Source organism: Primulina huaijiensis, chromosome 4 (assembly GCF_012295235.1).
Source record: "Primulina huaijiensis isolate GDHJ02 chromosome 4, ASM1229523v2, whole genome shotgun sequence".
In the NCBI taxonomy this organism is placed as follows: Eukaryota; Viridiplantae; Streptophyta; class Magnoliopsida; order Lamiales; family Gesneriaceae; genus Primulina; species Primulina huaijiensis.
Window position 1 is genome coordinate 7,118,782 of NC_133309.1, and position 15,376 is coordinate 7,134,157.

Genomic DNA, 15,376 nt, shown 5'->3' on the forward strand with positions numbered 1-15,376 from the left:
ATGGCTTAAATCCTGATATCTTTACTTTGGTGAACACCGGCAGACCGAACAACTTTGCAGATGCCTTGAACCGAGCCAAGGGAGCGGAAGCGGGCCTGATTAAACAACGAGGACTATCGTATGCTGCTCCGGTTCCGAGACCCCCACAACCCTCTTTTCAATCACCTCCCAGATTCGAGAGAGGTGGTAGTAGTAGTGGCAAGAAAGATCAACTGAAAGCTCAAGGAAAACAGTTCAAGAGATCACGGGGCAGTTCGTCGAGCTCCAGTGGGTCACGACAGAGAGGTCCTGGCCAGAGTACAGAGTATACAGGTGTGTATTGCAGTGCTTGTGGAGGCAGACATGCCACTGAACAGTGTCAGTGCGTGATGGGTCATTGTAACATCTGTAGACAGCAAGGACACTTTGCCAGGGTTTGTCCACAGAAAAGGGTACTGCAAGCTCAGAGTGTCGGAGCATCTGGTTCCGTAAATCAGCCTGAGAGGAAAGTTTCATCTGTTCATTCCTTTCAGCCAACCCCTACAAAGACCCAGCCCTGAGCCAGAGGTAGCCAGACAGTGAGCCAGCCTCCTAGACAGCAGGCTCGAGTATTTGCACTGACAGAAGAGCAGGCCCAAGATGCACCAGATGATGTGATCGCTGGTAACTGTTTTCTTTGCGGCTATCCTGCCTATGTATTGTTAGATACAGGTGCATCTCATACATTCATATCAGAACGCTTTGCATTGTTACACTCATTGTCTGTCGAGTCATTAGCTACTTTAGTGTCTGTCTCTTCTCCTTTGGGAAGTTGTTTGATATCCGTGACATCGGTTAGACATTGTATACTACAATTTGAGGGTAATGAGATTGATTTAGATTGCATTCACTACAAGAAAATCTTAATTCAACAACACGTCAAAGACAACGGTTTTTTATAAAAACCGTTGTGCTTTTTCTTTTAACAACGGTTTCAAGAAAATCTGTTGTCGTATTCCCAAAAAACCCGCTAAAAGACAACAGTTTCTGGAAAACCGTTGTCTTTTATATGTCTACGACAACGGTTTTTAAAAACCGTTGTCGATGAGCGTGTTTTTTTTGGTCTACGACAACAATTTTTAAAAACCGTTGTTGTTGAGCGTCTTTTTTTTAAGATACAACAACGGTTTACAAAAATCGTTGTGGATGAGCGTTTATTTTTTTTGATACAAAACGATTTATAAAAACCGTTTTGTATAAGTGGTTTTGTCAAAGGTCAAAGACAACGGTTTGTTTAAACTGTTGTCTTTGATCTTGTTATATTAGAACTACGACAACGGTATTTATAAACCGTTGTTATTTCTTAGTGTTTTATATGGTTATAGACAACGGTTATTTTAAAACCGTTGTTGTAGAATTTTTTTTTAAAAAATTTGTAGTGTTATTATAACACACACTTAATTGTAATAAAAGAGAGAAGAGAAAGAAAGAAATCCCAAACCCATTCCCGCGCTACGTCGCCCTCTTCCCCCCAAAATCTCAAGTCGACGCCGCCGCTTCTCAAAGCCAAGGAAGACTGGCCGACCACCGTGCGATCTAGCCATCAGGTTTGCGACCTTCTTTCGGCAAGAAGACACCATTATCTTTTATCTGATCGAGAGAGCGAAATATCCCAGAAATTTGGCCCTGTACGAGGACAAGTGCGTTCCCGAATCGTCGGATTCTTTGTCCGATTTCTTTCTCAAAAAATTCGACACTCTTCAAGCCAAGGTATGCTTTTCTTTTATCTTTTCGTTTTCTTTTTCCCCCAAATTTAGTGGAATTGATCTGGCTTATGGGCATAAAATTTCTGCTTTGTGATTTTTTAAAAATGTGCCGACAAAATGCTGATTAACATCTTAAACTGATTCTTATTAAAAAAAAATGAAGTTAGTTCGATAGGAGCCTTGCTTTTCATACTCGTCACTTGCATCAGCTCATTTGATAACGTCGCCACTTGAATAAGTGTCGGTGGCTGCGGTGGTTTCAGTGGCATAGCTTGAGGAGTCTGACCTTACAAATGGATTGGATTTTATTGATCAATATTAAGATAATGTGGCATTAACACACAGGAAGAAAATGAAATTAAATAAAATGTCGTATAAATTTAGATATGAAAGGGAATAATATTTTATCTCATCTCAATAATAAGAGAAATATGTGGAAAAATATTAACTAGGATAGCTAAATTAGCTTGGAATTTTAATGGTTTATTGGAATTTTTGCTGTTATGTTAGTTCATGCATGCTTCTTTGATGCGGGTTTGAGCGGTAATTCCTTTGTTATGGTTGTTTTTCAACTGTTTTGAAGGATTTGACGCATTGTTGGTTGGTTAGTTTTACGTATAATGGACAAAGATTGGATGTCAAAGAACAGGTTGTCACATGAATATGACGTTGGGGTGGAGTATTTCTTGCAGTTTGCATCGCGAAACACTAACAATCCGAATGCAATGCCTTGCCCATGTGCAAAATGTGGTAATCTAAAGACGAAAGATATTGACACTATAAGGTCTCATTTGTGTTGTAATGGTATAGATTTAACATATCATACATGGATTTGGCATGGCGAAAAATCTAAGTTCGGGAACTCAATGAATGGTAGTGATCGAGTAGGGCAAGATGAACGCAAATATTTTACCAAGGAACCTATAAATATGGTCCATGGTGCATATGATAGTTATGCTGAGAATCCAAAACAATTCCATAAGTTACTTGAAGATGTCGAGAAACCTTTATATCCTGGATGTGTTAAATTTACAAAGTTATCTGCACTTGTGAAACTATATAACTTGAAGGCAAAATATAGTTGGAGTGATAAAAGTTTCACTGATTTACTTGGTTTGTTTGGGCAAATGCTTCCAGATGACAATGAATTGCCTTTATCTTTGTATGATGCAAAGAAAAGCTTATGTGCTTTAGGGATGGATTATGTGAAAATTCAAGCTTGTCCTAATGATTGTATCTTATACCGGAAGGAGTATGAGGATTTTATCGGTTGCCCTATTTGCGGGATGTCAAGGTGGAAGTTGGGTAAAAATTCTACGATAAATGCAGGAGTTCCTGCAAAGGTCCTTTGGTACTTCCCACCTATTCCCAGATTTCAAAGATGGTTTCAGCAGAAGGTGATATCTAAGGACTTAACTTGGCATGCTGATAAAAGAATTCGTGATGGATACTTGCGCCATCCGGCTGATGCACCCTCTTGGAAAGTAGTGGATCACAACTGGCCAAATTTTGCTTCCGAGCCAAGAAACCTAAGATTGGCCATATCAGCAGACGGCTTCAATCCACATAGTTTGATGAGTTCTGCATATAGTTGTTGGCCAATTGTGATGATCACTTACAACCTTCCTCCAAGTTTGTGTATGAAGAGAAAATTTATGATGCTCACTTTGTTGATATCTGGTCCCAAACAACCGGGAAATGATATTGATGTCTACTTAGCACCTCTAATTGACGACTTAAAATTTTTATGGGATATAGGTGTTGATACATATGATGCATATCGAAAAGAAATTTTCTCGCTTAAAGCTGTGTTACTATGGACGATCAATGATTTTCCTGCATATGGGAACATGTCAGGTTATATTGTGAAAGGATATCATGCATGTCCAATATGTGGTGAAGAAACATGTTCGACGAGGTTGAAGCATAGTAGAAAAATTGCGTATACAGGCCATAGAAGGTTTCTTCCTACAAGTCATCCTTATCGAAGGCAAAAAAAAGCATTTAATGGGAACCAAGAGTTTAAACTCGCACCAAAACCGCTAAATGGGCATGAAGTATTAGAAAGAGTTGAAAGAATTAATTATCGTCTGGGAAAAATGAGTGGGAAGGTTCAGTTGAAGGTAGGTGATGAAAAATCATGTTGGAAAAAGAAATCTATATTCTTTGAACTTGAGTATTGGAAACATCTACATGTTCGACATGTACTTGATGTGATGCATATTGAAAAAAATGTTTGTGAAAGTCTCATCAGTACGTTACTTGACATTCCAGGAAAAACAAAGGATGGAGTTGCAGCAAGACTAGACCTCATGGAGATGAATTTGAGGACTGATTTGATACCAAAGATGGGGGAGAAAAGAACGTATTTGCCAGCTGCCTGTTATACACTAAGCAAGGTTGAGAAAAGAAAATTTTGCAATTCTCTGTTTGGAATAAAGGTCCCTACGGATTACTCATCTAATATTAAAAACCTCGTGTCGATGAAGGACTTGAAACTTGTTGGCCTTAAGTCACATGACTATCACACTTTGATGCAACAATTGCTTCCAGTGGCCATACGTGGTGTCCTGCCTAAACATGTTAGAGATACTATCACTCGGTTGTGTGGGCTCTTCAATGTGGTATACAATAAAGTGATAGATGTCTCAAAGTTGGATGAGATGCAAAGAGAGATTGTGATGATAATGTGTTTACTAGAGAAATATTTTCCCCCATCTTTTTTTGATATAATGATTCATTTGACTGTTCATCTTGTACGCGAGATAAAATTGTGTGGACCGGTTTGGTTTAGGCGTATGTATCCATTTGAAAGATTCATGAAGATATTGAAAGGCTACGTGCAAAATCGCCATTGGCCTGAAGGGTGTATAGCCGAACGTTATATTGCTGAAGAGGCTGTGGAATTTTGATCGGACTACATGTCTAGTGTAGATACAATTGGTATCCCATCAATGCATCGGAGAAAACAACTCACTAAGCCTCTGTCTGGTTCAGTAATGCACTACACTAGTGATGATGAGTTGAATCAAGCACATCAGTATCTATTGGAAAATGATGTTGACGTTGAGCCTTATATCGAGTAATTTCTTTGACTTAGTAATACTTTCTTCCTATTTTTTTTTACATTAAGTTGGTTAACTTATCCTTAATCATTTCATCAGGGAACACATGACATATTTGGTTGCAAAATTTCCCCATAAGGCAAAGTCCAAAAGGTGGTTACAAGAAGAGCATAACCGAACCTTTGTCAACTGGTTACGTGATAGTGTAAGCTGTTTAAATATTAGTATTATGGTGTTTTTTAAAACATAGGGATAAATTTTAGCTCTTTGTGAAATGTAGGTTGCAAGTGCAGTTGGCAATTCCACTCGTGAAATTTCAGAAAGATTGAAGTGGGTAGCGCGCGGACCTAGGAAACAAGTGTTAAAGTACTCTAGTTATTTGATTGATGGGGTCACTTATCATACAAAAGAGCGAGATGATACACGAGTTGTGCAAAATTCCGGTGTAAGCTTAGTCGCAACGAAAATGCAAGTTGCTAGTGCAAAGGATAAAAATCCAATTGTGTCAGACATGAATTTTTATGGAGTTATTCAAGAAATATGGGAACTTGATTGCCAAATGTTTCAAATTCCAATGTTTAAATGTAATTGGGTTGAGAATATCAACGGTATTAAAGTTGATGATCTTGGTTTCACGTTGGTAAACCTAAAGAATTGGATTCAAGTCTGAATCTTTTATCTTTGGCAGTCAAGCAAAGCAGGTGTTTTACATTGAAGATCCTCAAGATCCTGAATGGCATGTTGTACTTACAAGTCCCACCAAAGAGTATATTCACTACATGAATGGTGATGAATTGGAAAATGATGTAACCCACTATCAATGTTTTACACGAGGGTTTATGTCAATGGATGTTGATGGAATAGATGAAAATGAACCGTCACGCATTCGTGAAGATTGTGATGGGTATTGGGTTGACAATAATTAAGTGCAATCCTAAATGACTTGAACCAGCATAATAGGTTACATTCATTTCCTGTTCTGCTTATTACATTTTCATGTAGAAAGAAAAATAAAGAACTGAGCACTAATTTTTTATGACATGTGTTGCATAGTGCATTTTTCTGATTGCCTAACAAATTGTAAATGCTTGCAGGATGTTAAATAATGAGAAGCCTAAACAGAATACTGCATATTCTGCCAATGACAATAGTTGTGGGGGCAAAACAGTTTTGGAATCTACAGAGACGGAAACAACAAGATCATCTAGAGGTCGTACACGTTTGGATAGGCTTGTTAGGCAAAGGGTTCATGGAATCAGAAAGAATGTAAGGTTCAATAAATTGGGACAGCCAGTAGGAGAATTTGCAGGTGAGATGCAAAGTTATATTGGAGTTCTTGTTCGAGAAAAGGTAAAGATAAGTTATCAGACTTGGAAAATGGTTCCAAATGATGTCAAAGATTTAATATGGGAATCGGTTAACGTAAGTTATAATATTTTGACTATTTTTTAATTAGTTTTCATATGGTTATGATATGTTTAATGTTATGGGTTAATATGACTTCTACAGCTAACGTACAATGTTGATCAAAGCTGGAAGAAGGGATGTCTGAACTCTGCAAATAACAAGTGGAGACAGTTTAAATCTTTTCTCACTCAAAAGTTCATTCTTAGCAAGCGGGATAACACTGAGGATTTGAAAGAACCACCTATTGGGTTTGGTATTACACGAGATTATTGGAGTTCATTTGTAATCAGTCGCTTGTCTGATGACTTCATGGTAAGATTCTTAATTTGTTATTTTCAATTAAGTAGACAATAACAAATTATTTCTATTGAAATCTGATATATGTGGTCAATTTTCAATTAACTAGAAACTTTGTGATGAACAAAAGAAGAGAAGAAAGCAAAACATATATCCCCATCGTATGTCTCGCAAAGGATATGCACGTTTCGCCGACGAAATAGTAAGTATTAGAAATTGAGTTAATTCGAAAAGTTTACTAAATCCATGCTATGTGATTTTTAAATTTGTTGATATCATATATATTGTTTGTAGGCAGATGAGTTATGTGACGATGATGATATAAATCGAGCAATTATGTGGAAGAAAGGACGGGTCAATAAGAAAGGTCGATATGAAGGCGATGAGTTGAAATCGGCAATAGAAAAGATTGTAAGCAAAAAAAATATGAAAATGAATAAATTTTACTCATTATAACTGTTTTTAGTAATTATCTTGTTCTTCTGTGCATGACAGGATGGTTATGTGCAACAAAAAATCGAGGGTACATTGCAATTTGAAGAGGGAAAAAATGATATCCTTACGAAAGCACTGGATTTACATGAACATTCTGGTCGTGTGAGAGGTGTTGGAGGTCATATCACTCCTAGCATCTACTTTAATATTGGTAGAGTATGGAAGAGTCCTCTTGGTGATGACCATTTATTCCTTAATCAAACAAAGGAGTTGATGGAGGCGAAGATATTACTCTCAGAACAAGATGCACGCATTGCAGAACAAAATGCACGCATATCAGATCAAGATGCACGCATACAGAGACTTGAAGAGATGTTCAAAAAGGGTGCAAGCAACTTTGACATTGAAGAAAAAGGTAGTTGCTCAGTAAAGTTACATCCCATGAGTGATGATAAAATCAAAAAGAGTGTCTCGAACTATGCAACTTCGCATGATGATGACGTGAAAGCTTTGGGAAAAGCTGATTTTTTGCAGGTAGCTGATTATTGCAATTGTCCATGACTTTTATTTGTATCAATTTATAACATGATTATTTGTCTTCTAGGGTAAGCCGGTTGCATTGGCATTGGAATCTAGGAACAATATTGTTGCCTACGGTACAATTGTCCATGTCAATGCGGATGATAAATTATTTCATGGTGTTCCATCGCCCATGAGTTGCATGCACGTATCCATTGATATTGCTGTCGACAAATTAGCACATTTGCCATGTCCAATTCCAAATGAATGTGATACTGTTGGTGATTCTATAGGAACATATGTACCTTGGCCAGCACACTTGGTAGTAATGCAAGATGAGGTAAATGTCAATTTATAGTTAAATTTAACGTATCATAAAGAATTCAATATTGCAGCTAACATGTGTACATTTGCAATGTTTAGAAGCTTGAAAGGAAGAAAAATGTCAACCACAGAATTAACATTGGTTTGTCTTCAAGTGTGCCAAGATCTTTACATCTATTGTATTGTTATTGTAAACATGCTCTAACCGATGAACAAAATCTATCACTACTTTTTGATCATGATTTAATTGACGAGGATTACGAACTACTTCTGCACCTTGAAGACATCATTCCTTTCTATAGTTTGGATCCAATATCTGCCAATTGTATATTTGTGTACATGTGGTAAGTTTTCTTCTTTTGTTTGTTGACCACTTAAGCTGTATAAACTTAATTAATTTAGCATATTCAAATTATTCTGTTGGAAATTGTAGGCATCTGTTTAAAAAAATGAAAATAGATAACAAGACCGACATGTTTAGAGTTGTGAATCCACACACGATCCCATACATGCCATATGTGACTAGACTTGACAAAAACAGAAAAATAGAACACTTGAATGAAAGAGCAAGCGTTTTGGCCGAAAGACTGAGTGGTGCATCAACAAATCAACTAGTTTTAGTGTCACATAATGTTGGGTGAGTCAAAATTACAATATCAAATTTAATTCATTTTCTCGACATTTTATTGAATTGTATGCACTAATTATTTGTTTTGTGCGTAGTTACCATTGGATTCTCACTGTCATCGAGCCTTACAAGGAGATGGTTTATTTGTTGGATTCACTTAGTCATCGAAACCGTTACGATGACTGGAAATATGTGGTGGATATGTAAGTTAATATTAAATTTTATGTCAAATTTAATTTAGTGAATAAAACACTCATATGTTGACTGTCACTGATGTATGCAGGAGTGTAAGATTGTTTAATTCAAACAAGGAAAGGAAAGGGAAAAAACAAGCTATATGGGAAGTAGTAAAGGTATGCATGTGTACTTGTCATTAACCAATGTTTATTTCAATTTGTGTATCAATCACTAACAATTTTTTTTAACATAGGGTCCACGGCAACCAGATTCAAAACAATGTGGTTTTTATGTTATGAGATTTATGCGAGAAATGATTGAAAAAAATGCTACCAGTGAGAAGAACTCAATATCTTCAATTGTAATATTCGACATATTCTCAATATTCACAAATAATTGTGTATTTCTCATTTTTCAATGTCTTTATTAATTTGTTTTTTACTAATATTATCAGTGTGTTTGTTAACAGTTCATGAAAACAGAGTACTCTAAAGAAGAAATTGATGAAGTGCGATCCGAGTGGGCGGAATGCATACAAGATTATATTTACGACTAAGTATGCAAAGTATTGATGAAGTGTTTTGTGTTATGAATAGGTATGCAAAGTCTTGAACTGTATATTTGGTAACAATTCTAGGTACGTTGACGAAATAGAGCTTGACGAAACAGTGCTTGTCAATATTAGTTTCACATTACTTCTAGCTTCGTAGAACATAAATGTTATATGTTTGTGAATTGATGTTATGACTTTGTTTCGAGTACATAAATGTTGTTTGTGTTGTTTGAAAATTTTTGGGATGTCTTATATATGGGGGAGTTCATGCCGAAATTTCTATTTTCTTGGGTATATACTAGTTATGACTTTATTTTGCATATATAACTGTTGTTTGTGTACTCTTAATAATGTCAATATTGTTTGGATACTATCAAAGCTAGGCTGCAAAATTGATCCATTAACTAATTCGATACGTTGATATTGTGGGACTCTACTGCCACATTGTTATTTTCGATTGTTATTTTCGATTGTTATTTTTGTTTTAATTATTATTATATATATTGTAAAATAAAAAAAATTTAATACAATAATTTTTAACTAATGAAAAAAATTATTAAAGACAACAGTTTTGAATTCTAGTGCAGAAAATTTAAAGACAACGGTTTTAAATTGTTGTAGATTCAACAAAACACTACGGTTTTTAGGCGTTGCAAAACTGTTGTCGTTGTTATAAAAAAACAACGGTCCCAAAAGTTGAGAAACCGTGGTCGTTGATATATTATGGCGACGGGTTAAAACTGTTGCAAATCTATTGTCAATCGTGTTAAAAGACATCGGTCTTTAAACGTCGCGAAACTGTTGTGGTTGGTGTTAAATAACAACGTTTTAAAACTGTTGCGGAACTGTTGTGGTTGGTGTTAAAATACAACGGTTTAAAACCGTTGTAAAACCGTTGTCGTTGGTAGTAAAAGACAACGGTTTAAAACCGTTGTCGTTGAAGGCACTTTCAACAACACCCTCAGTTACAACAGTTTTAAATGGCCTACGACAACGGATAAAATCCGTTGTCGTTTTGCGTTTTTGTAGTAGTGATTGTGCTTGGGTTATCTGATTTTGATTGTATTGTCGGTATCGATATGTTAACAAAGTACAGAGCCACTGTAGATTGTTACAGAAGGTTGTCAGATTCAGACCAGAGATGGCAGATGAGTGGAAATTCTACGGTAAAGGTTCCAGATCTCGTATTCCTTTAATATCTGTATTATCTATGAGTCGATTGTTACACAAAGGAGCAGAGGGATTCCTTGTGTATACAGTAGATTTACTGAAATCGAGCCCTACCTTCGCAGAATTGCAAGTGGTATTTGAATTTGCTGATGTGTTCCCAGACGAGATTCCAGGGTTACCTCTAGCCCGAGAGATAGAGTTTAGCATTGAGCTTATTCTAGGTACAGTTCCGATTTCTAGAGCTCCGTACCGAATGGTGCCAATCAAATTGAAAGAATTAAAAACTCAGTTAGAAGATCTATTAACCAAGGGATACATCAGACCGAGTGTGTCTCCTTGGGGCGCTCCCGTACTGTCTGTTCGAAAGAAAGATGGTTCGATGAGACTTTGTATTGACTACCGGCAACTGAACAAAGCAACGGTAAAGAACAAATACCCATTGCCTCGTATCGACGATTTATTTGATCAGTTGCAGGGTTCTTCAGTGTATTCCAAGATCGATCTGAGATCTTGATATCACCAGCTGAGGGTCAGTGATTCTGATATACCGAAGACAGCTTTCAGAACTAGGTATGGACATTATGAGCTTATTGTCATGCCGTTTGGTTTGACGAATGCTCCAGCTGTTTTTATGCGTCTAATGAACCGTGTGTTTTTGAAATATCTCAATGATTTCGTGATTATTTTTATTGATGATATTTTGATTTATTCGAAGAATATGATTGATCATGCTGAGCATCTGAAAACTGTACTGCGAATTCTGAGAACTGAGAAATTATATGCGAAACTGTCGAAATGTGAGTTCTGGTTGAAACAAGTTGTGTTTCTGGGGCATATTGTTTCTGGACAGGGTATTTCGGTTGATCCTACTAAGGTTGAGGCTGTGATTAGTTGGCCTAGACCGAATTCAGTGCCAGAGATACGTAGTTTTATGGGTTTAGCCGGGTACTATCGATGATTTATCAAAGATTTCTCCAGTATTGCGAAGCCGATTACTCAGTTGACTCAGAAGAATGCGCCTTTTGTTTGGTCAGAGGCATGTGAGTCTAGCTTCTCAGAGTTGAAGAAGAGAATGACCAGTGCTCCTGTATTGACGATCCCTTCAGGTATTGGTGATTTCGTTGTATATTGTGATGCATCTCACAGAGGATTGGGTTGCGTGTTAATGCAGCGTGGGCATGTCATTGCTTATGCCTCGAGACAGTTGAAATCACATGAAACTCGTTACCCAATTCATGATCTTGAATTGGCGGCCATTGTATTTGCACTCAAGATATGGCGACACTATCTCTACGGCGAGAAGTTTGAAATCTACTCTGATCACAAAAGCCTGAAGTATCTGTTTTCACAGTCAGAACTGAATATGAGACAGCGAATATGGCTTGATTTGCTGAAAGACTTTGATTGCGAGATCAAGTATTATCCAGGAAAATCAAATGCACCAGCAGATGCCTTGAGTCGAAAAGTATGTGCTTTATCCTTATCGACGATAGGTGTTACTAATTTGATTGAAAATTGCTGTTTGTCTAGGTTATTATTTGATACATATTGTAGACCATTGCGACTTGCTGCGATTCAAATGGAATCAGATCTGATTGTTCGCATTAAAGAAGCACATAAAAATGATCAGAATGTTCAGAAGTTTATTGAGATGGTCAGATCCGGACATCATTCAGAGTATCAGGTACATGATCATGTTCTATATGTAAATAACCGTCTTGTGGTGCCAGATGTTTCAGATTTGAAACAACAGATTCTATCAAAAGCGCACTGTAGTCGGTTCAGTATTCATCCTGGTGGCAGAAAGATGTACAACGATCTAAAAACACAGTTTTGGTGGAAAAAGATGAAATCAGACATTGCAGAGTTTGTGTGGAAATGTTTGAATTGCCAACAGGTGAAGGCCGAGAGAAAGAAGCTCGGAGGTTTACTTCAGAGTTTATCTATTCCTGAATGGAAATGGGATCACATTTCCATGGATTTTGTTACAAAGTTACCACGATCATCCCGGGGTTGTGATGCGATTCGGGTTGTGATTGACATATTGACCAAATCCGCATGTTTCATTCCGTACAGAATGACGTATCGACATGATCAGATGGCAGAGATATATGTTAGAGAGGTGGTTAGATTACATGGTGTGCCGAAATCTATAGTATCAGATCGTGATCCCCGATTCACTTCACATTTTTGGCACAGTTTACAGCAAGCTTTAGGTACGACATTGCACCTGAGTACTGCTTACCATCCCCAGACAGACGGACAGTCAGAGCGGACTATCCAGACCTTAGAGGATATGCTAAGAGCTGTAGTGCTAGATTTTGGCACTAGTTGGCAAGATTCACTCCTTCTTTGTGAATTCTCGTACAACAACAGCTATCAGACGAGCATCGAGATGGCACCGTTTGAGGCTTTATACGGAAAGAAGTGCAGATCTCCGCTGTATTGGGATGACATCTCAGAAATACCAGAGCTTGGGCCTGATATGATCCGAGAGATGACTGATAAAGTAAGACTGATCCAGAAAAGAATGAAGACAGCTCAGGATAAACAAGCCAAGTATGCGAATGTACGTCGTCGACCGTTAGTGTTTGAACAGGGAGACAGAGTATTCCTGAAGATCTCACCTTTCAGAGGTGTTGTCAGATTTGGCAAACACGGTAAGTTGTCTCCTAGATACATCGGTCCGTACGAAATTCTTGAAAAGATTGGCGATCGTGCATATCGACTTGATCTTCCTCCTTCTCTATCTGAGATACATGATGTCTTCCATGTATCGATGCTGCGTAAATATATGCCTGATGCTTCTCAAGTCATTCAGCCTGACGAGGCCGAACTCGATGAGACTTTGAGTTATTTTGAGCAGCCGATTCAAATTATTGATCAGAAGGACAAACAACTCAGAACGAAGACAATTCCGCTGGTGAAAGTTCAATGGAGTCGTCATGGCACTGAAAAAGTGACCTGGGTGACAGAATCAGATATGAGACAGAAATATCCAGAGTTATTTTCTTGACGTGAGTTTTTATTTAGCTTTTGAGTATATTGCTTCCTTTATAAGCTTTGATTGATTGCCTGAGATTTCGGGGACGAAATCATATTTTAGAGGAGGAGAAATGTAATCCCCGAGATTTTATCCTGTTAATCTGATATGAGTATTTGATTGATTGATATGATTATAGACAGAGCACATCGAGATTGGATTGGAATTGTTAAGTTGTTAATATGTGCGAGGACAGAAGTTCTTGCGCATTTGCGTGGCTGGTGGGCGCGCATATGCGCGAGCTGTGCGGTTCCAAGAAGTCCTGATGCGAAGACCTCGCGCATGTGCGCGAGATAAGGCAGGCATATGCTCAGGGCAGTCGATTTTAAAATGTGCAGAGACGAAGGTCTCGCGCATATGCGCGAGATAAGGTGCGCATATGCGCGAGCAACTTGACTTGCCATGCGCCGAGACAGAATGTCTCGCGCATATGCGCCGAGGGAGGTCGCGCATATGCGCGAGACGTGCAGACAAAAGAATAAGCCATGTGTCCTTGCCATGCATTGATATGGGTAAACCTCTCCATTCCTCTATCATTTCTCAGCTGAAGAACGAAAATCTCTGAAAGAAACATCCTCAACTCCAAAGTACATGAGAAACTTGATTGTGCAATCTCTAACCATCCGATTTTCAATCCAAGTGTAGATTCTTGCTCTTCTCATTACTAGCTACCAAAGGATGTAAGTATAATTATGTTCTTGCTTGGTTTAGAAATATAATGTTGGGGAAATTAGATTTTGAGCTATATGATATGTTCTTGATATGTTGAGATACGTAGAATCGAAACCGGATCGAAGAAATGAGATCGTATGAGATTTTTATGCATTTCAGCATATGTGTGGTTTGGATGATACAGATTTTGTGACTTGAATATGATATTGGTTGATGAGAATGAATTATGGTTATTGAGTATTGATGTTTGAGTTGACCGGTATCGCGAGATTACGCCGTTATGCCTTCGAAATATACCGAGATTGAATATTGATCCATATGTGTGTTCCTCTGAGTTAGAGGTTGATATGGTACATTTATACATGTCATTGCAGATTTGTGTTGACATATTTGATATCGAGATTTCAAGAGTTTCGACTTATTCAACCGAGACTACGACAAGAAAGGTATAAAGCAATGTTGATTCGTGAATGCACAACTCAAATTAGATCCGATTTGAGTTTCCCAAAATCACATACAAGATTGTTTTTTGTTTGATACGGTTATGCTTTGTCTATTGAATTATAGCAATGTACATGAGATAGGTAAGCCTTGGTAGAATTGCCAAGTACTAGATGTTCGGTGGTATCGAAGCATAGGAGAAGATCGACTCCGATTGTAGATATTCGATACAGACAGGACCGAAGTCTAGGAATAAGACGTACCGCCACCACGATTGGGAGAGTAGGTGGGAGATGTGTTACGTCTTATTCACACCGGGATCCCTAGACTTAGATATGAGTCGAGTCAAAGAATAAGAGTCAAAGAGTTTTATCCGTAACGGATATATGTTTTATTATTTTGTGTTTATTTGCATGACATGCATGTATACATGTTTTATACTGGGATTTGTTCTCACCGGAGTATCCGGCTGTTGTTGTGTCTGTATGTGTGCATGACAACAGGGGGGACAGGATCAGGGTCGAGACAAAGATGAGAGATCGAGATAGCGTGGTGATTACGGGCATAGACGATGAACTAGTGGTTCTACATGTTGATCTGTAGTTGTTTTTTTTAAAACGCCAGTTTGTACGACTGTAATGTACCAAGAAATTTATTTACTTCGTTTGAAATAAAATAGAGATATCATTTGTGTATGATTTATATACAATTGTTTTTGATATTAAAAGCAAAATTTTGATCCACATTTTCTAGCAAAGATCCACTTAATCCCAAAGATAATTGAGTTAGAGCCCGGGTCCCCACAACTTCGTACCCATAGTCGAATGCAAACTATTCCAAAATGAGGAAGTGAATCTAGGATCTCGGTCAGACACGATAGAAACGAGAATACCATGAAGTCGGACTATCTACCGGATATAC

At 37.7% G+C, this 15,376-nt stretch overlaps 1 protein-coding gene across 2 annotated transcripts; it reads left to right on the top strand.

Moving 5' to 3' along the window:
* The first annotated feature begins 2,349 nt into the window (after positions 1 to 2,349).
* LOC140975926 (uncharacterized) lies at positions 2,350 to 9,359 on the top strand. Of its 2 annotated transcripts, XM_073439855.1 has the most exons (5): positions 2,350 to 2,508; positions 8,532 to 8,606; positions 8,683 to 8,752; positions 8,830 to 8,937; positions 9,046 to 9,359. In XM_073439855.1, the coding sequence occupies exons 1-5, from the start codon at positions 2,360 to 2,362 to the stop codon at positions 9,130 to 9,132; spliced, it is 489 nt and encodes a 162-aa protein (XP_073295956.1). In that variant the 5' UTR covers positions 2,350 to 2,359; the 3' UTR covers positions 9,133 to 9,359. The 2 variants fall into 2 exon arrangements, 1 of the variants encoding a protein (XP_073295956.1); XR_012175074.1 differs by lacking the exons at positions 2,350 to 2,508; positions 8,532 to 8,606 and adding an exon at positions 5,900 to 6,098.
* The last annotated feature ends 6,017 nt before the right edge of the window (positions 9,360 to 15,376 follow it).

Bases quoted from the DNA above. Each gene is read 5' to 3' on its own strand.
- LOC140975926 (XM_073439855.1), top strand. From the start codon at position 2,360: ATGTCAAAGAACAGGTTGTCACATGAATATGACGTTGGGGTGGAGTAT. The intron at 8,607-8,682 runs GTTAATATTAAA...TGATGTATGCAG, and splicing joins AATATGTGGTGGATATGTAA to GAGTGTAAGATTGTTTAATT. The intron at 8,753-8,829 runs GTATGCATGTGT...TTTTTAACATAG, and splicing joins CTATATGGGAAGTAGTAAAG to GGTCCACGGCAACCAGATTC.